General features: G+C 42.0%; 1 protein-coding gene across 1 annotated transcript in view; it reads right to left on the reverse strand.

Moving 5' to 3' along the window:
- Positions 1-22170, reverse strand: part of LOC126474126 (uncharacterized) — an 85340-nt gene that overhangs the window by 48601 nt on the left and 14569 nt on the right. Inside the window, exons 3-5 of the mRNA XM_050101561.1 lie at positions 11970-12043; positions 9539-9650; positions 9389-9451 (exon numbers count right to left, since the gene is read on the reverse strand). Coding sequence (XP_049957518.1) covers positions 9389-9451; positions 9539-9650; positions 11970-12043 — 249 coding nt within the window. The remainder of the gene's footprint in view (positions 1-9388; positions 9452-9538; positions 9651-11969; positions 12044-22170) is intronic.

Consider the following 22170-nt stretch of genomic DNA (forward strand, 5'->3'; position numbering starts at 1 on the left):
AAAGTTGTTCATGATGAATGTCGACAAGGTCACAAGGTGGTCAACAGCGGAGCGGCGGCGACGAAAGCCGCATTGGACATTAGTAAGTAGTCGTCGAGATTCAAGAATCCAGACTAACCGAGCATTAACCATGCGCTCCATCACCTTACAGACACAGCTTGTAAGAGAAATGGGGCGGTAACTAGAAGGAAGGTGTCTATCCTTCCCGGGTTTGGGTATAGGAACAACAACAGCGTCACGCCAACGCCTGGGGACTTGACGCGATTGTAGGTACGAAGAAGGAAGCTTTTGCCCGCCGGAGAAAGGTGTGCCAGCATCTGAACATGAATGGCATCTGGCCCCGGAGCAGAGGATCGGGACAGTGCAAGCGCACGTTCGGGTTCCCGCATAGTAAAGGGGGCATTATAAGTTTCTAGATTCAGCGAGTGGAAGGAAGGTCGCCGAGCCTCTTCTGCCTCTTTCCTGGGAAGGAAGGCAGGGTGGTAATGGGCGGAGCTTGAAACCTCCGCGAAAAAGCGGCCAAAGGCGTTGGAGACAGCCACAGGATCAACAAGGACCTCATTACCTGAGGTCAGGCCAGGTACCGAGGAGTGGGCCTTAATGCCCGACAGCCGGCGCAGGCTACCCCAAACGACGGAAGAGGGAGTAAAACTGTTAAAGGAGCTGGTGAAAGAGGCCCAACAAGCTTTTTTGCTGTCTTTGATGATTCTACGGCATTGCGCTCGGAGTCGTTTGTATTCAATACAATTCGCCCATGTAGGATGGCGGCGAAAGGTGCGTAAAGCACGTCGTCGAGCACGGATAGCGTCCCTACAAGCCTCGTTCCACCAGGGGACGGAAACGGGACGGGAAGAAGAAGTAGTACGAGGAATGGAACGTTCGGCATTGATAATAACAGCCGTGAGGTATTCGACCTGACTGTCACAACTGGGAAAATCGTGGTCCGGAAAGGTCGCCAGGGAGGAGTAAAGTCCCCAGTCAGCTTTCAGTATGTTCCAGCTCGAAGGACATGGGGATGGGGTGTGGTGCAGGAGACGAACGACACAGGGGAAGTGGTCGCTCGAATAGGTGTCAGAAAGGACATACGACTCGAACCGACGGGCAAGAGTGGTAGAACAGATCGAGAGGTCCAAGTGGGAGTAGGTATGAGTAGAGTCCGAGAGGAAAGTCGGGGCGCCGGTATTAAGGCAGACAAGATTGAGATGGTTGAAGACATCCGCCAAGAGTGAGCCTCTTTGACAGGATGCAGGAGAGCCCCAAAGGGGATGATGGGCATTGAAGTCGCCAAACAATAAGAACGGCGGGGGAAGCTGAACGATCAGGTGCATCATGTCAGCCCGACTAACAGCAGATGACGGTGGAGTGTAGATGGTACAAACTGAAAAAGTAAAAGCAGAAAGAGTAATGCGGACAGCTATTGCTTGGAGTGGGGTGGTCAATGGGATGGGATGGTAATAGACATCGTCCCGAACGAGCAACATGACCCCACCATGAGCTGGGATACCGTCCACAGGGGTGAGGTCATACCGCTCTGAGGTATAGTGGGTAAAGGCAATACGGTCAGTCGGGCGCAACTTGGTTTCCTGGAGACCAAGGACGAGCGGACAGTGCAGGCGGAGGAGCAGTTGTAATTCCTCCCGATTAGATCGAATACCTCTTATGTTCCAATGAAACAACGCCATCGCTAGTCAAAAAGTTGGGGGAATGAGACGGGGGAAGAGCTGGTCACCTCGACGGCCGTGGAGGGCCAGGTTGCGAGGGAACAACGCTACAACCGACGGGAGGCGGATCCGGTTCCATCGACTCATCGCCAGCTGCGGCCGCTGTCCCTGATTGTGTAGGAGGGGCTGCATCATTTGCCGACGAAAGGCCGGCGGAGCGCCTGGCAGCAGAGCGTCCCGGCGAAACTGAGGACGGCCGGGAGCAGTGACTCACGGATGAACCGTCGGACGAAACGCGCCCGGGTGGAGAGGGGGATAGATACTTCTTCTTTGAGGCCTTCTTGGAAGGCCGAGGAGGCACAGGGATGGTGGGCTGGACCCGAAGAAGGTCCTCACGCGCGGGGTCCGTTTTGGAACGCCGGACCTCGGAAGCTGGGGTCCGGAACGTTTCCCCGATGGACGCCTGAGAAGAGGATCGCTTCTCAGGTGGCGTGGGGGGGGGAGGAGGAGGAGGAAGGGTGGCCCCTGGGGCAGAGGGGGTGGGGGCCACGGGGGAGGAGGATTTGGAAGGGAGGAATTTGGGAGGCGGAGGCAGAGGCAGAGCCCCCTGATGGGCGGAGGAGGCGGAGGGGGGACAGGATAGGGGTGAGGATACCGCGGAAGGAGTGGACACAACTGAGGCAAACGAAGTGGTCAATGGCACGGGATGAAGGCGGTCATATTTCTTCCTGGCCTCAGAATAAGAGAGCCGATCCAAAGTTTTAATTTCTTGTATCTTTTTCTCCTTCTGATAGGCGGGGCAGTCTGAGGATCTAGGCGAGTGGACGCCAGGACAATTAATGCACCGAGGTGGTGGGGTGCATGTATGTTCCTCACGAAGAGGACGTCCACAATCGCCACAAAGGGGCTCAGCCTCACACCGTGATGACATGTGCCCAAAGCGCAAACACCTAAAACAGCGCATAGGAGGCGGGACGTAAGGTCGCATGTCGCACCGATAGCACATCACCTTGACCTTCTCCGGGAGAACGTCCCCCTCGAAGGTGAGGATAAAGGCCCCGGTGTCGATGCGACGGTCTTTGGGGCCGCGCTGGACTCGCCGGACGAAATACACGCCGCGGCGCTCCAGGTTGGCCCTGAGCTCCTCATCAGATTGTAGCAGGAGGTCACGATGAAAAAGAACCCCCTGCGTCCTATTTAGTGCCAGATGTGGGACAATGGATACTGGGATGCCCCCTAGGCGGTCGCACGCCTGGAGCGCCGCCGACTGTGTGGCGGAGGTGGTCTTGATAAGAACGGACCCGGATCGCATCTTGCTGAGAGCCTCGATTTCCCCGAAGACGTCCTCAATGTGCTGAACAAAGAACATGGGCTTGGAGGTGGCGAACGTCCCCCCATCAGTTCGAGAACAGACCAAATAGCGGGGGAAGTACTTCGCCCCAAGCCGGCGGGCCTGTCCCTCCTCCCATGGAGTGGCCAAGGGGGAAAGGGCAGGAGAACCAGAACTAGAAACGGTACCTTTTCTTTTGAAAGACTCGGCCGCAGAGCGACCTGATACGTGTTGACGTTTCATCTGCGAAACGTCCGCCCCGATACCACCCACTCCGACCAGGGGCTCTCCCCACGGGCGCCACCCAGCCGCAGCAAGGGCCACCTGGCAGGATGACCATTGCTGGGAGTCCTGATGCCCCAAGGAGACGGGCATCTACTCCTTGGCCGACGTGGGGAGGGTGCAGCTCAGGTATCGGCAGTACGATCCCTGTGTTGTCAGGGGGCTACAACCTAGAGGGTACATGACGACCCCACCACAACGGGCTGGCTACCGTGCTGGATTTCTGGTGCCATGGAAAGTCCATCATGATCGCTGGTGCAGATGGAGATGCATTATGGGCGTAACTTGGACAACCCATCAGGCGTTTAGGCCCAATTTGAGGAATAGTGGGTATGGTTACAATGCCGGTGCAAGGCTGAGTGCCAAGGTCTTAGTGCACTTAGGACCAGTGGCACACCATGTAAGGTGTCCTTCCCCAAAAGGCTTGTACTTCTGTAGACTTTTGAAAAATGGAGGTCAAACCCCAAGGGGGACCATAACATGGAAGGCTGAAACGGTTGAAACTCCTTTTAGTCGCCTCTTACGACAGGCAGGAATACCTCGGGCCTATTCTTACCCCGGACCCGCAGGGGGGAATCAGGAAGGGGTTTTGTACATGGCAGTCTGATTATTTCAAAAACTGGAGGTTAGGGTTAGTGGTTCCAACTGACAACATTGGTGTGATGGTGCATGAGGAGGTTAAAATTGAATTTAATAACGAAACATATACTCCCTGTTGAAAATAAACTACAAACTGAAAGTTAAAGATGGTATGGAGTCATTAATTAAATTCATGACACCTATGGGCTAGAGTTCAATAAGTGACCATCCACTCTGAAAGTTAGTGCTTCACCCTGCAACTAACAGGGTCCCAATCAAGACAAACAAACGAGATTAAAAATATAGAGACTTACACAGTTGTGAACATGTTGAACACCATAGTGAGGTGGAATCTGAACTATGTCAGTCCATTTAGAAATTTTTTCAGTACTGCTAACAATAGTGGTCTCATAAGGAATGGGACACATGCACATCTTTCACAACAGTTGGTCAAAGATCTGACTTTGGAAGGAGTCACCTCATTATTCATCTGGACTGATACAGAAACCATACAATTTGAGATGAGCAATTGTAGAGGCTGCATGTAGTGGTTTTCAACTACTGCATTAATACAACTATTTCCTTGTTTCCTGTTTTCTTGAGGAAGACATTCCTACCTTTAGTGCGGGTTTTTATTTTTCTGATGTATGACGACTTGAAACTCTTCCTAGGTAATCAGCTGGGTGTTGCCATGTGGATGGAACGATATTTCAGCAAGATCACTTGTTGCCATCCTCAGGACCGGCTCAAAGGTGGATGTACGTCAACTTGCCAAAATATTGGTCCATCTCACAGACATCACTCTCTCTCTCTCTCTCTCTCTCTCTCTCTCTCTCTCTCTCTCTCTCTCTCTCTCTCTCTCTCGTGCCCCCCCCCCCCCCCCAAATTGCTTTCTTCTTCTGCATGGGGGCACAGGCCTCTCTACAGACATGTCTGCTTCTCAAGTGTTCCTCTATATGGTGAGTAGCTGTCTTTTCTCATACTATGGTTTCCAAATGTACCACAATTACATGCAACATGCTACACTGCATCAGGATTATAAGATTTGATAATAGAAGATTTTGAGACACTGACTTGAGATTTGAGTAGAGGACCAGGTAATGATAGTTTGGGGAGGAGGCAACTGCCTGGCCAGCCAAGAATAGAGTATCAGGTGTGACTAGGATAAGCTAGACGCTGCAATCTCACAAATAAACGTGGGATTTACTAAGGTTCCACAACAGCACGATCTACTCTGTATGGACAAAGTGGCGTAAGGTGTCACTCGCATTGATTCTGTGCCAGTTGCTGTTACTGGGAAATGAGACACAGCTTACAACTTAGTACGCAGAAAAATATAGTTAACTTAATGAATAGTTGAAAGTACAAGGGAGGTACTGTCACCACTGGTAGAATCTCTGTTATTAAGGGCATGAGAGTAAGCCTTTCAAACATGGGTCTCTCATTAAAACTGCTTTAAAATAGCTACAGATGGATGAAGTGCCACACATAAAAGAAACTCATCTGAATAAGCTTATTGTGATATAGCACAATGTTAGAGAACTAAACAACACAGTTAAAACAGATTCAAAATCTGCTGAAACTCTTAGTTGATGCTCAGGTCAACAATTGTAAGCCTGGGTCTGTGAACTGCTGGCACTGGATTACAGTATACAGATCTCCACTGTGAAACTTCCAGATATTATCTCAAAAATTTGAGTTATTATTCTGCCACCCAGCAGACAAAAGAAAGTAGACAATAAAGCAATAGACAACATTTTTGTGGGGGAACGCCTAATTTATGACATAAGTGCTTATCCAGTAGTGACTGACCTCTCTGATCATGATGCACACTTAGCCATAATAAGTAACTGATTACATGGATACCATGCAACCAGTTACAGTAATTAATGAGCAGTCATCAGAAAGTTTCCAGGCAGGCTTATGGGAAACTGACTGAAGCAATGTATGTAATGATAATGTGATATATCAGTTTCAAATTTAATGTAGCTATAGATGAGTTTCTATAATTCTTTAACAACTGGAATAAATCAAATATCATGTACAAGGAAAAGCAAATTGTTTGAAATGGTTAGAACAAACCGAGACATAGGGCCAATTAAATATTTCAAGCAATGTTTTGCTGATGTCAGGAAATTGATTAAAAATATCCAAAAAGGTCTGTATAAAGTTGGGAATTAATGGTTCAGATAATAAAATGAAATCTATATGGTCAATATTTAAGAGATAAACGAGGAATTTAGTTAAATGTTTTAAAGAAAACAACCAAACAGTAAATAACAGCAGCCAAGTAGCTAACATATTTAACAATCACTTCCTTGAAGATTGGCATGAGAAGTTCTCATTTAACTGGACAGGAAAATAAATAAACACAGGAAAGAAATCTACTCACCAAGTGATGGCAGGAGAAGACACACATAAAAGGTATTACAGTTTGCTAGCTTTCAGAGCCTGTGGCTCCTTCTGGCAGAAGAATTGATGGGGAAGGAAAAGGGGTGAAGGAAAAGGACTGGTGACGTTTAGGAAAAGAGGTTGAGTTCAGAAAAAAATCACCCAGAACACCGAGTCAGGGAAGACTTACTGGATGGGACGAGAACAAAAGACTGATTCATATGTGATTAACAAGCAGGAGTGAGATTATGAAATGAAAATTGTAAAGAATAGCCTGTCCTACGAGAGCCAATTATCACATTGTGGCTGTTTTTTGAAATTGCGTAATTGAGCTCTGCTGCTACAAAAGTAACAGAAATTAGATGCATGGCAACTGGTTATAGGATGGAAATAAGAAATAAAAGAACTGTAATTTTAAAGTTCCATTAGAAAAGCAGATGTCTGGTGGTGAAAAATAAATTGGGCAGGCACTTTGCCATCACTTTGTCACTTGACCTGAACAATCAAATGTGTTGGCACAGTGGAGCCTTATGTTATGTCAGCCAAACCTTACAGCATCACCAACCTCACATTCACAGCCACATCCAGAACGTGCTTCAGCAACTGCACTAAAGATATGGTCGCAGCAACACAAAGTCACTACGTGTATGACCCTTGAGTGCAGCTTACGTGGTTATAGCCAGAAGCTAAGGGCAGAAAGAGACTTCTGCTTTACCTGGATCTTGCAAATATTCAAGAATTCTGACAGATGTCAAGTTTTCAACTAACATTACAACAAATGTGCAGTGCCCATCTGTGAAGTTTCATTCACTGACCATAGGTAACAATTTTATAAAATGAGTTATAAAATCATTTTATAAAATGATACAATCAACATTATCCTTTAATTTTTAACAACAGAACACTTATTGCCGATCCGCAGATAATCCATGGATAACCACAACCACGAATGCTTTTATCTGCTAATTACAGAAGTGTTGTAATCAGGCCTAGCATTTGAAAATGTAAGTAATATATTCTACAAAATTAATGACTGATTCTCTGCAAATGGATGGTCACCGAATTTATATAAAACACTGTACATGCAATTCAGAACTGATCAAAGACTAACCACATGGTTAGAAATAATGCACAAAGTGAAATCAATAAATGAAACAAAATAAAATAAAGTGTAGTAGAAATATGTTTAGCTCTTAAACATGTTTGATAGATGCTTGGCACATATAAGACTGACATGTATTTGACAAACTAGGGCTTGGATACGAACAAGACAAGTCACTACATGCTTAGCAGCTGGAATCCATCCCACACATTAATTTTTGGTGGTGAATTTGAAAAATGTAGTACATCTATATTTTGGGCATCACTGAGAAGTCCATTCTAGATTATACATCTCATTGTGTTAATTATTAGAGCTTGATTAGAAGCTGAACTGGAAATCATATTATTGATTTTCTTAAATGTTTAAACCTCGTAACTTTTCAGTTTTGGGTAATATGTGATACTGGAGATGAAAATATCAAAATATCAAAAATTTTGATTACTTTTTGTATTTTCATTCACATATGTCTTGTGGTATTATATTATCGGTTAACATGACCCACCTGGACAGTCATGTGCATTAAAGGACTACTACTGGGATGAGGAGGTGTGCTGGGTCTGGATTGAACCCGCTCGGTAGATTAACGATGTGGGGGTTGGTGTGCCGAACAGCCTGGCTGTGGCTTTTAGACAGTTTCCCATGATCCACTAGGTGAATACCAGGCTGGTACCCAAGCCCACCTCAGTTACACAATTCGCAAACATTTAGAGAGCTTTTGCTCATTTTCACACGAATAACACAACATGTAGACAGTTTGGGTATACATATTCCATTCAGAGGAGGTGAGGGGATAATAGGGTGGCATAAGGAAGGGCATCTGACCACCTCTTAAATTAATCATGCCAAATCCGTTCATAGCCATGCTGACCCTGTGCCAATGTGAGACAAAGGCACAAGAAAAAGAAGAAGAAATCTGGGATAACATGTCCCTGAAGAGAGAAGTGTTTTGCATGGCATTAATGTGTGATAGTAAGTACTGATTCATCATGTATTCCATCATTCAATACTCTGAATATTCAGAGTAATAAGCTTTTCACACATAACAGTTAACTCAAACTATTTATTGCACATAACACTTACCAATGGCCACAAATGATGTATATAAACATACGCCTTTTCTTCTTGTTCCTATATTTAGCACTAACTTCCAGCAATCACAATACTCCATTCAGCACTCTAGTCTTGACTCACCATTAAGCAGAAAATGATTAATGTAAACTTATGATTTCTTCTTATTTGCTTGATATTCAGGCTATTTTGATAGCTTCTGACCACAATCTATTTCATTACTCATGCTAATTCATTACTCATACTCTCTCCATTCAACTCCCTCTTAATGTACTCCAAAGAACTCTGAAGACACAGATATCTTACTATTTTAACATTACAGTTTGTTGCACAGAAGCATGTATAAGGATAATATGTGGTGTCCCCTGCAGAGTCTCTTGTAAACAGCTCTTTAAATGGTTGGGCACACTGACTTCAGCCTTACAGAACATTAACTTCCTTATGAAGTTTGTTGAAAACGTCAAACACAGGTTGAAAACAACAGTAACATTTGTAAATATGAACGAGAAATACTTTACATTATACATCCTCAGCCTTAGTGTGGAAAAGAAATGAAAGATGTATTCAACAAATATACTGTGATGTACAGAATTTACTGGATGGCAATATTAGAGAGAAATTTAAAATGATAGATGTAAGTGGGGAAAAAACTTAACAAATTATGTAAGTGTTAAGTATGTTCCAAAATTATTTACCGATAAAGTTTACTATGATTGTAAAACAGACTCGTTATACACTATAGCAAAAGATCACAACTAAAATAATAGAAAATGTAAATAACTAACCAATCAAAATGTATGCATAATACAACTTTTACAATTATATCTGATGATGCTTTGGAATAAAGACAAACATTTAAAAAAAAACACACACACACTTGTTATTGTTGCAAAAAATGTTGTTGACACTATCCATTTATTTGAAATACAATTTCTTACTAGAACTGTCAGTTTATCTTACGATATTGAAACTTACCTGTAGGGATTTATTTTCTTGTTTCAGTCTTGATACAGCATTCTCAGCAGCAACAGCTCTCCTCTAGAAGAAGATGGATTAAAAAGTATGTGAAGCATTGTCCAACAGTAATAATTTGTAACATCATCCAAAAAGAGAAAAATCTTGTACCGTAGTTCTTTTCAAGTCATCTTCCACCTGTTCAATAGCCTTTTCCAATGAAGCATTGCCTTCAGCTTCATTTGATTGCATAGCCTGCAGCTCCTTCTCCAATGTCTGAACCCTAACAATAAAAACATACATAGACATTATTTAAATTTGCCCACAGCCAGCATGGTAAAAAAAGGTATTATACTCTTAAAGTCAGTATCTTAGACATGATTATCAAAATATTATTAAAATCTGCAAAATCAGAAGACTTTCTTCACACTGTTTATCACAGACTATCTGTATGAACAGGGGTTTCTATTTTCCCAGATTTCATGAGCCTATTATCTTCACCAACTCTGAACACAAGTACACAATTTTACCACCACATCAAAGAGTGGAGCTCCAATATCGAGTTGATTGTTTGCACACACTACCTTGTAGGAAATGGGTATACTATTGTTGAGGCTGGGGTTACTGCCAATGACTGTAACTTGAGTGTACTTCAACAAATGTGAAGAGAGGTGTTGGTGGTGGTGGTTAGTGTTTAACGTCCCGTCGACAACGAGGTCATTAGAGACGGAGCGCAAGCTCGGGTTAGGGAAGGATTGGGAAGGAAATCGGCCGTGCCCTTTCAAAGGAACCATCCCGGCATTTGCCTGAAACGATTTAGGGAAATCACGGAAAACCTAAATCAGGATGGCCGGAGATGGGATTGAACCGTCGTCCTCCCGAATCCGAGTCCAGTGTGCTAACCACTGCGCCACCTCGCTCGGTGTGAAGAGAGAATGTAGTTTTAGTTCAACAGGCACTTATACGGCAATTTGGACACAATACCTCTGTTTGTAATATGAACAACAATATGATATGAACAATTTCGCAACACCTGATACACATGTGACATGGAGACCTTGTGGGGCTTTGTTTTTAAACCGTACCATGAATGAGATAAGTTCTGGAAACAAAACTACAACTTATGAATCAATAATGTGCTTCCTTCCTGTCACAGGATTCACATGTTAAAATTCAATAATACTCATATGAATTTAAAACCATTAGGTAAAATCATTGGTATATACGTTTTGTTTACCACCTTAAGTGTATGCTTCTACACTATACACTAAAAAGTAACTGGTTGGTTCCTTGATTAAAAATGGATGAGCTTGCACCAAATCTCCCCCACAACAGTGTCGTTGGATTTTGGATGAGGTCTAATGAAGTCAACTAAAGAACAGATACAACAACAACGATGACAATAATAATAATGATGATGAAAACAATAATAATAATAATAATAATAATAATAACCCAATACCACAACAGATAAATGCAGACTTTGCAAACAACAAATAGAAACAGTAGATCACATCACAAGTGGATGTACAATACTAGCAAATACAGAATACCCTAGAAGACATGACAATGTAGCAAAAATAATACATCAACAGCTTGCCTTACAACATAAACTTATAAAACAACATGTTCCCACATACATAACAAACCTGACATCATACTCACCAATAAAAAGAAGAAATTAACACAACTAATCGAAATATCCATACCCAATACAACAAATATACAAAAGAAAACAGGAGAAAAAATTGAAAAATACATCCAACTGGCTGAGGAAGTCAAGGACATGTGGCATCAGGATAAAGTTGACATTATACCAATTATACTATCAACTACAGGAGTCATACCACACAATATCCACCAGTACATCAATGCAATACAGCTACATCCAAACTTATATATACAACTACAGAAATCTGTAATTATTGACACTTGTTCAATTACCCGAAAGTTCCTAAATGCAATGTAACATATACCGTACAGTTAAAAGGTCCGCGTCACCTTCCATTTTTAACCAGACATAACGTCTGAGACAAGAAAGAAATAATAATAATAATAATGAAATTCCAGAATACATGCTGCTGCATTTCAGATACCATTACTGACAAATGAAATCAATCTCCACAGACAGTCATCATTTAGCCAATGAAGGAAATAAATTCCACATATGAGTTCACACTTAGGTTTATGCTCTTAATTCAGATTTCTCTGTAGATCATGGTGTAACATATTTAACTCTTTTACATAAATAAAATTAACATTAAAGGTACAATCCAATGTCACAATTTTCTCATACTGAATAAACATGAGAATGTAGTAACTGTTGTGAAAGTAACCAGAATTTAAAAGCAGCAATGTTAATCATACTTTATATCCTAAGCATTCCCTGTTTAAATGCAATGTACTGATTGCATTAACTGATCAAGGAAGGGATATTTAACTTCCACACAACCATCATTGCCTTCAACTTTAACAGTAGGATAACAAATTCAATAGATGCTCTCTGAAACAGAAAGCTCTTTTCTAGTACACTAGCAAATGAATGTACAAGTTTGTTTACTTTTCACAAATGCAAGTCAGGTAAACATACATACATATTTACCTCCGTGTCTGTTCCAAGAGCTGTCTCCTTGACGTTTCTATTTCCCTCTGGAGCCTCTCATTTTCTAATTGCAACTGCAATTGAGACAAGTTTGAACATAAGTCAAATATATTCACATTGAAAGAAAAGATATAACGACTTTTATTAAACTAAACTATAATTTACCTGAAAAATGCAAAATAAATAAATAAATAAATAAATTTGGCACACACAGAGGAACACAAAATTACGATTAGTAAGACATTTCCAGAAAAGTATCTAATAACATACCACAAATTAAATTGAAACTTCTAAAATCTAATACTGTCACACCACTGGACAGAAGAAAGCTTTGCCAGAAGAAAAAAATTCTTGGCATATCTTAACACAGCTTTACTGCAGATGCATACCAACACAAATGGAGTGCCTCTTCTTTCTACACATTTTCCATCAACACAAATACATTACCTCCAACAGTTAGGATCCCTTAATGGAAGGAAAAACTTGGCTGCCTGCGGTAGCCAATAACTCGTGCACTGTCAACCATCTAAATCTACATCAGCATCTATACTCTGAAAACCACCTTGGGGTGCATGGCAGAGGGTACACCCCACTGTACCAGTTATTGGCGTTTCTTCCCGTTCCATTCACGTATGGAGTGCAGGAAGAATGATTCATCAAATGTCTCTGTGTGCAGTAATTATTCTAATCTTATCTGCACGATCCCTGCATGAGCGATACGTAGGGGTTTGTCATATATCCCTAGAGTAATCATTTAAAGTCGGTTCTTGAAACTTTGTTAGGTAATAGACGGCTAGTTTACTTCTGTCTTTTAGAGTCTGCCAGTTCAATTCCTTCAGTATCTCTGTGACACTCTCCCATGGATTAAACAAACCTGCGACCATTTGAGCTGCCTTTATTTGTACACAGTCAATATCTCCTGTTAGTTCTATCTGGTATGGGTCCCAACACTTGACCAATACTCTAGAACCAGTTGCATGAGTGATTGGTAAGCAATCTCTTTTGCAGACTGATTGCACTTCCCCAGTATTCTACCAATAAACCAAAGTCTACTACCTGCTTCGCCCACAACTAAACCTATGTGATCATTCCATTTCAAATCCCTGCAAAGTGTTACATGCAGGTATTTGTATACGTTGATCGATTCCAACAATGACTAAGTGATGTTATAGTCACAGGATACTACAATTTTTCATTTTGTGAAGTGCAAAATTTTACATTCCTGAACATTTAGAGCGAGTTGCCAATCTCTGCACCATGCTGAAATCTTATTAAGATCTGACTGAATATTTATGCAGATCCTCTCAGCTAGTAGTTCATTACAGACAACGGCAACATCTGCAAAAAGTTTGATTTTACTATTAAAATTGTTTGAGTACAGTATATGTTCTAAGATTCAACAACAAATTGAGGTTAAGAATACTGGACAGTAGTATTTGGGATTACTTCTACTACTCTTCTTATAGATGGGTGTGACCTGTGCCTTTTTCCAAGGACTGGGCACGAGTTTATTTGTTCGAGGGATCTATGACAAATTATAGTTAGAAGAGGTGCTAACTCAACCGCAAATTTAGTATAGAATCTGAAATGGATTCCATCAGGGCCTCGAGCTGTGTTCAATTTTAACAATTTCAGCTTTTTCTCAACATCACTGACATAATACTTATTTCATTCACCTTTTCAGTGGTACAAGGATTAAATTGGGGCAATTTTCCTGGGTTTCCCTTTGTAAAGGATCATTTAAAAATGGAGTTAAGCATATCACCTTTCACTTTGCTACCCTCAATTCCAGTTCATCTGCTAGGGACTGGTCACTAATTTTGGTGCCACTAACAGCCTTCACATACAACCAGAATTTCTTTGGGTTCTCTGAAAGATCACTTGACAATATTCTGCTATGGTAGTCATTAAACGAGTCACACATTGCTCTTTTGACAGCCAAATGTGATTCATTCAGCATCTCTCCACCAATAGCCCTACACTTTATTTTACACCTATTCTCAGTAATCTCTGTTTCTTTAGAAGTTTCTTTACAATGAATGTGTATCAAGGAGGTTCCCTCCTATTATGAACTGTTCTACCAGGTACATGTCTATCCAGTGCATGGTCAACTATTCTTTTAAACTTGAGCCAGAGTATCTCTACATTCTCTTGACCTGTGCTGAACATTTCGAGTTCCTCATTGAGATATGACACAACTGATTTTTTTTTTCTCTAGTTCACTGAACATATACATCTTCCTGCTTGTTTGAGGAGTCTTCTATACTTTGATAGTCACTGTTGCCACAACTGCATCATGGTCACTGATGCCAGTTTTGATCTGGACATCCTCAAAGATGTCAGGTCTATTTGTTGCCATTAGATCCAATGTATTTCCATCATGAGTGGGGTTCCTAACTATCTGTTCCAGGTAGTTTTTAGAGAAGACACTTAGATGTGGATGTAGTAATGATTCACAGGATGTCTTATCATGCCCGCCACTAACAAAACCGTAATTTTCCCAATTAATTGTTGGACGATTAAAGTCTCCATCGATGATTACAGTATGATTGGCGAAGTTGACATACAAGTGAATGAGGTTTTTTTCTAAGGTTTTCAGTTTCATCAGGAGACAAGTCTGGTGGGCGATAGAAGGATCCAATTATCATTTTATGCCCACATCTGATACTAAGTCTTTCCCAAACAATCTCGCATGCAGCTTCAATTTCTATCTCAGTGGATTTAACTTTCTTGTCTACTGTGACAAATACACCATCTCCATTTCCCATTTGCTCATCCTTACGATATACACTTCAGTTTTACCCAAAAATCTCACTGATATCAATTTCAGGTTTCAACCAGCTTTCTGTACCTAGTATTCTGTGAGCTTTTCATGAGTGCTTCAAATTCTGGCACTTTGTGGTGAACGCTTTGGCACTTTTCCATTAGGATTTTAAAACTCTTGCCTGTTGGAGGCATTTCTTTCGATCTTATATTGATACTTCTGGGTTTCCTACAGCTATTGTTATCTGGATTGGATGGAGAGTTGCATAATATAAGAAACCCTTGAGTGCACCCCATACACAGTCACCTATCCGAGTAGCAGTCTCTAATGTGTAATGCACACCTGACCCATTTAGGGGGGACCTTACAGTTCTCAACCTTATGGCCCAAGTCCAGGAAGACACAGCCTAGCTCGTCACAGAACCTTCGAAGTCACTGGTTCAGTCCTTTCACTCGACTCAGAACCAAAGGGCCACAATCAGTTTTGGGGACAATGCTGCAACTTATGAGCTTCATTGAAACCCCACATGCAAGGCCGGCCTTCGCAACCTTCTCTGCCAGTTGCTGAAATGTGGACCAAACATTTAGTAATCACATGGGGACTAATTTGTACTATAAGGAGGGTGTTCAAGAGATTACCAGCAAAGCTGTATGAGGCCATTTTTAGTTGTAAACAATGGTAGGTTTGAGTACCTCAAATCTACTCAGAGAGGTTATGGATAACATAGTGACAGATGAAGATCTTGAAAAATTTGAACAAGAACTGGAGGATGCTATAAATGCAGGAACTCCCCCCAATAACAAAGCTGTTGCTATGACAGTGGAACCATCGGAATCTACATACCAAATGTCTGACAGTAACAATGCAAAAATAACATGTGTAGTGTCTCAAAAACAGTGTAGAGCAGCACACTGTTGTGCATAATGCATCAAAGATGTCCGTTTAAATAACAAAGTGGACAAAAGGTACGGAAAGAAATTACTAGCAGACTACATCAAAATAAACAAGAAAGCAGGAAAAAGGGGTCAGGATCTCCTGTCAGTTTGCAAATACAAGGTGCAAAAATACTTAAAAATTCAGATGCAAAGTTCCCACCAGCAAAAGTTGGTGACAATATTCGAGTCTATATACAAGATGTTGACATAGGCACGGTGATTCCAGAACATTCTTGCAGTTGTCATGAATGTCAAGGGTGCTTTCTATGGGGTAGGAATGAAGAATCGTGTTCCAGAAGTGAGTTTTTCTTTCTGCACAGGAAACTGCTCATGCTGGAATTGGTGGTTATAGGAGTAATATCATTACAAACCATCTCTTCCTACAAATCACTGACTGGTGGCCAAGGGTACAAAAGCTCTGTGCAAGGACTTTGAACTCCCTTTCTAATCTGTGTACATCTGGGCCGGCCAGAAATTCTGCACGCGTGCGGTGCTCCTGCAAATGTGCAACTTCCGGGTCACAGCGTGCACGCCGCAGCCGTCACCGTTCATGTAGTGCATGTTTCTACGCACAGATGTCGCTTTATCCACTTGCTGGGATACTCTGTACCGGCGCATTCTAGTGCTCTTTCCACATCTTGCAAGCCAACCATGGGAAGGTATTTCGCATATTAAACATTTAAAACACTATCACAGTCTACTCATTGCGACGTCTACTTTTATGTTAACAGTTTAATCCAGTAAGACAAGTAATACAGTTAACAACCATGGGTTAAGGCAGCTTGACTGACAGCACGTAAATATGCGTAATATTTTTGATCTAGTATTTAAAAAAGAGAGCACTTAGCGACTTCCAACAAACCTTACTCATGATTTCAAATAACATTAAACTAATGCAAGGTTCCAGAATGAGATTTTCACTCTGCAGCGGAGTGTGCGCTGATATGAAACTTCCTGGCAGATTAAAACTGTATGCAGTTGGTAGAGCACTTGCCCGCGAAAGGCAAAGGTCCCAAGTTCGAGTCTCAGTCGGGCACACAGTTTTAATCTGCCAGGAAGTTTCATATCAGCGCACACTCCGCTGCAGAGTGAAAATCTCATTCTGGAAACATCCCCCAGGCTGTGGCTAAGCCATGTCTCCGCAGTATCCTTTCTTTCAGGAGTGCTAGTTCTGCAAGTTTCGCAGGAGAGCTTCTGTAAAGTTTGGAAGGCAGGAGACGAGATACTGGCAGAAGTAAGGCTGTGAGTACCGGGCGTGAGTTGTGCTCTGGTAGCTCAGATGGTAGAGCACTTGCCCGCGAAACGCAAAGGTCCCGAGTTCGAGTCTCGGTCGGGCACACAGTTTTAATCTGCCAGGAAGTTTAATGCAAGGTTTCCTATAACTAATTCTCGGTGCCCTCAGTTACACCCACATAATTTCTGTCTACTGACCTCTGAACAGAATGATAACCGCAGACCTCTCGATGAGCACCTGTTATTTCAATACCATTGTTGCTACATCTTTCATCAGTTCCGTCTGAAATCTGCACAATAACCGACAATTACATGAATGTTACGTTTTATCGACTTCAGCTGAGCGTAGCCCTTCACTCACACACACACACACACACACACACACACACACACACACACACACACAAAACACCTAAATGTAAGTATTCATTGGAACAATCGGTTTAATGACCAACTTTCCTGATAATAATGTAAGAAGGAATTGAATGAGGCAACAATGCACAGTTAGTAAACAATAATTTTTAATTATAAAAGGAATAAATTCAAACACGTTTATCACTGGTCATGAGAAATGATAATCGAGTTGACGTGTCTCATCCATTTTCTTACGGACATTTAATTTTGCTTGCTGTTCTTCACTGTTGAGTACACTACACTCGTCTTTGTGATATGTATTGTAGTGTCTTTCAATTGGAAACTTACGCTGGCTGCCTATTATTCGGCACCATAGCAAACACTGAGTTTTCACCAACGGCTACAAAACATTTTTAAACGACTGAGAACATTGATCTCCCGTCCTTTTTTTTTTTTCACAGTACCTGCCATTTCACAGTACTTCTCTGTTAAGGTTACGGTTACCAGGGGTAAACGAGACTGGGTATGTTGCGCTCTTGCTTGTACCACATAAACAGGAAGTGGCGCCCCGCCGTTCATTTAGGACATATATCTAATAACAGATGTCGCTGTCGCACACGTGCGCACATGTGCAGCACTTCCGCATGCCTGCACACTGTGCAGCGTTTGGCCAGCCCTGGTGTACATAGTGTTCCTCTTGGTACTACTAAATGTGCACCAAATCACTGCAAATGACACTATTGTACAGTTCCAAATGTCATGAAAGTTTATCTTTTTGTAATAAGTGATGATGAATTGTAATAAATCAGATTGATAACGTGAATGGATTGTATAAAGTTTGAAATCATATGAACTCATCCAATACTGAAATAGTTGTGCAATTCCCAAATGTCATAAAAGTTCATATTGTTGTTTAAGTGATGACAGATTGTAATAAGTGAGATTAATCAAATAATAGATTGTATAAAGTTTGAAACTATACAGTTGCTCCAGATCGGCTCTTCTTCTTCTTCTTCTTCTTCTTCAGACACTGGCCATCGGGTCCATGCCATTTCACGAACTGGCTGGTCAAATCTCAAAATCAAGAAAAGATCAAACATTGGCCAGTCAATTTACAGTGATACTGGCCATTTCCTGACTTGGTCAGCCCCTTTCTGCTTGGTCAATTTCCCACTTTGGCAGTAACATATAGTTCTCATACCCCCTTAAGAGTTGGGCCAACCTTGTCAGTAACTTTCGATCCATTTGTGTAGATGCATTTCAAATTGGCGTGGTCATGGAGAACTGAATGGAACGGAGTTCTGAGAATGATGAGGTCTGTATTTTCCTTAGGGCCACAGAAGTGGATCATCAGAATCACTGGACTGAGTACACACCGTCAGGGGTACCTAGAGGAACACTATGTTCACAAATAAGAGAAGGCAGTTCGAAGTCTTTGCACAGAGCCTCCACTCATACCCCAGCTGATCTACCTATTTTGGACAATTTGTAAACAGTTTGAATTACTGGCTGTCAAGCCAATTCAACTAACATGCACCTGAAAGAAAGTAACAGCATAGTTCACGAAGAGTTTCTAGCGTCTGCACTCAGAGGTAGGATACCATCTCCACCCACAGGCTATCTACAGGACTTGTACGGAAGGCTCCTACTGTCAAATGCACACCACTGTGGTGGGCAGGCTCTAACAAGTTCAGTACCCATGTGTTGCTTACAGGTTGGCAGCACTATCGATAGTCAAAGCAGGATAAGATCAAAGTTTTTGTACAATCGCAGAAGTACTGAGCAGTCTGCAGCCCACAAGGAGCTGCTGAGAAATCTGGTGGTGTTAAACTTCCTTACACAATTTGCCATTGCAAAAGGTAACATGCACTTTTGGCAAACATGTTAACTTATTGTCAAATAAAAGGCCAAACATTCTGAAATTTATCCAGATCCTGAAAATTGAGAGGGATAGGAAATTCTGGATAAATATGCGTAAGCTATCCTGGAGGCTCCACTCTTGCCGTATAAACAGGCTGTGATGGTGCAGACCAAAGAACATAAGGATCATGTGTTGGCAATGCACAAAAGTATTGCACATTACAGATTCTAGATGTACCAGTTCGTCTATGGTGAGCTGGAGTGCCCAAAAGCCATTTCGAAATTGGTTGCTAACTAGCCAAAATTTGTGGGTCTTTTACCAGTTTCAAGATAGGAATAACAATACTCTCCCACCACTAGGATGGAAATTAATCTTCTCACCAAGAATGACAAAAACACCTGAAGATATATTTTATCCTGTGGTTGGTACGGTGTTTAAGTACTTGACTGTGGATTTTATCAGGTCTTGACACAGTTTCTCAACACCCTGGTAAAGCACTGTGGAACTCCCATCCACTAAAAGTAACATTGTACAATGTGAGGCCTTTAGCACAGTTTTTCTCCATCAGAAATTTCCGGGTCAAGAGATTTGGATGGTAGTTACTGCATGTGGACACTTTGGCAACATGTGCCGCAAAACTTTCAGCAAGGGCATGGTTGTTGTTGTTGTGATCTTCAGTCCTGAGACTCGTTTGATGCAGCTCTCCATGCTACTCTATCCTGTGCAAGCTTCTTCATCTCCCAGTACCTACTGCAACCTACGTCCTTCTGAATCTGCTTGGTGTATTCATCTCTTGGTCTCCCTCTATGATTTTTACCCTCCACGCTGCCCTCCAATGCTAAATTTGTGATCCCTTGATGCCTCAGAACATGTCCTACCAACTGGTCCCTTCTTCTTGTCAAGTGGTGCCACAAACTCCTCTTCTCCCCAATTCTATTCAATACCTCCTCATTAGTTATGTGATCTACCCATCTAATCTTCAGCATTCTTCTGAAGCAGCACATTTTGAAAGCTTCTATTCTCTTCTTGCCCAAACTATTTATTGTCCATGTTTCACTTACATACATGGCTACAATCCATACAAATGCTTTCAGAAACGACTTTCTGACACTTAAATCTGTACTCGAAGTTAACAAATTTATCTTCTTCAGAAACGCTTTCCTTGCCATTGCCAGTCTACATTTTATATCTTCTCTACTTCGACCATCATCAGTTATTTTGCTCCCCAAATTGCAAAACTCCTTTACTACTTTAAGTGTCTCATTTCCTAATCTAATTCCTCAGCATCACCCGACTTAATTCTACTACATTCCATTATCCTCATTTTGCTTTTGTTGATGTTCATCTTATATCCTCCTTTCAAGACACTGTCCATTCCGTTCAACTGTTCTTCCAAGTCCTTTGCTGTCTCTGACAGAATTACAATGTCATCGGTGAACCTCAAAGTTTTTATTTATTCTCCATGGATTTTAATACCTACTCTGAATTTTTGACATGCTATCAGTACAGATGTCACCACTGCAGGAGATGCCAGAAACTGCTATGGACAGTTGGTGGCCATAAATGTGGCAGAATTTAGTCCATACTCGAGATGGATGGGCATGGGTCTTCAAAGATGTTATGTACAGTTTCCAACATTCCTACTTCCTCCTTTTTATTAAACACCATGACTCCATTTGAAGTCTCTTGAATGTTATTGAACATTCTGTTGAAGGACAGCATTCATGTTGTTGAAGCACCATTCTTTGCTCTCTGACTGCTGCAGCTGTTTCTTCAGACCGCCATGGCACAGGTTTCCAGCAGGGGTAACGAAGCCTGATGACTAGGGTGTCATCGCTTCTGCAGAGCATATAATCATTTTGAAGATATCTCGCACCACTTCTTTGATGTCTGGCTCTTGACTGGCTATGAAAGAAGCTTTGGATGTGAAACACAGCCAGCTGGCTTCCAAAAGTGACCGATGCAGTGTGTATTCCAATAGTCAGTGGTTTCAGAAAGCAAGAGTGAGGCAGAAGGGGTTTCTGTTGCAGAGGGGGAGGGGGGGGGGGGGGGGGGACACGAAATCACCGTGCTGTCTCATCCTCCATATTCTCCAGACTGGCCCCTGAGTTGAAAACCCTATTGAAAGGACGAAGATTTGCAGTGATAGACGAGATAAAAGAAAATTTGTGGACTGCATTTCAAGTGATCCAGTAAGAGATGTACCAAGACTGCTTCAGGAAGTAGAAATGGTGTTGGGAGGAGTGTATCAATTGCGGGGGAGAGTATTTTGAGGGAGACCATACACATTAAGTACAAGGTAAATGCTGAAAAATTTTGTGGACAAAATTCTAGAATTTTTTGAACAGACCTTATATAGCAGAGATGCTGAGTCACTGACAGCCACAACAGAAAGACTGCTAAACGAGTATACTTTTGGCAAAAAGGCCTTTTTCTGGATTGGACAAAACACACACACACACACACACACACACACACACACACACACACACACACACACACACAAAAATGACCACTGCCTTCGGCAGCCAGAGACAAGAACTGACAAAGGACACAGAGAAAATCCAAATAATAACATTGCAGGCAGCCAGAAACATTTGTGCCGTGTGTGGGGATAATGCCATTGGATAGAGAAAGACAAAATGTTTTTCTCATTTTAAGGGGGATCGTTTTGACATTAGTGACTCTCCACTTTCAGGAATACCTTTAGAGTTGGATGAAGATCGTTTAAACACATTAATCCAAAATGATCCACGTCAGTACACCAAGAACTGGCAACTGTAATCAACTGTGATCATTCCACCATTGTGCGGCATTTGCATGTAATGGGAAAGTTAAAAAATTGGATGTGTGGGTATCACATGCTCTAGACCAAAAATCACCAATATCAGTGGGTCACCATACGTGTATTTCTGCTTGCTCATCAATTGGCTTGTGAACAACACTGACCATTCCTATCCTGTGTCATTAATGGTGGCAATAAATGGGCTCTTTATGCTAACGTAAGGGAAAGAATAGAATGGCTGAGCACAAACAACAAGCTGTAACCGTCAC

The sequence above is a fragment of the Schistocerca serialis genome, chromosome 4 (assembly GCF_023864345.2).
Source record: "Schistocerca serialis cubense isolate TAMUIC-IGC-003099 chromosome 4, iqSchSeri2.2, whole genome shotgun sequence".
Lineage (NCBI taxonomy): Eukaryota > Metazoa > Arthropoda > Insecta > Orthoptera > Acrididae > Schistocerca > Schistocerca serialis.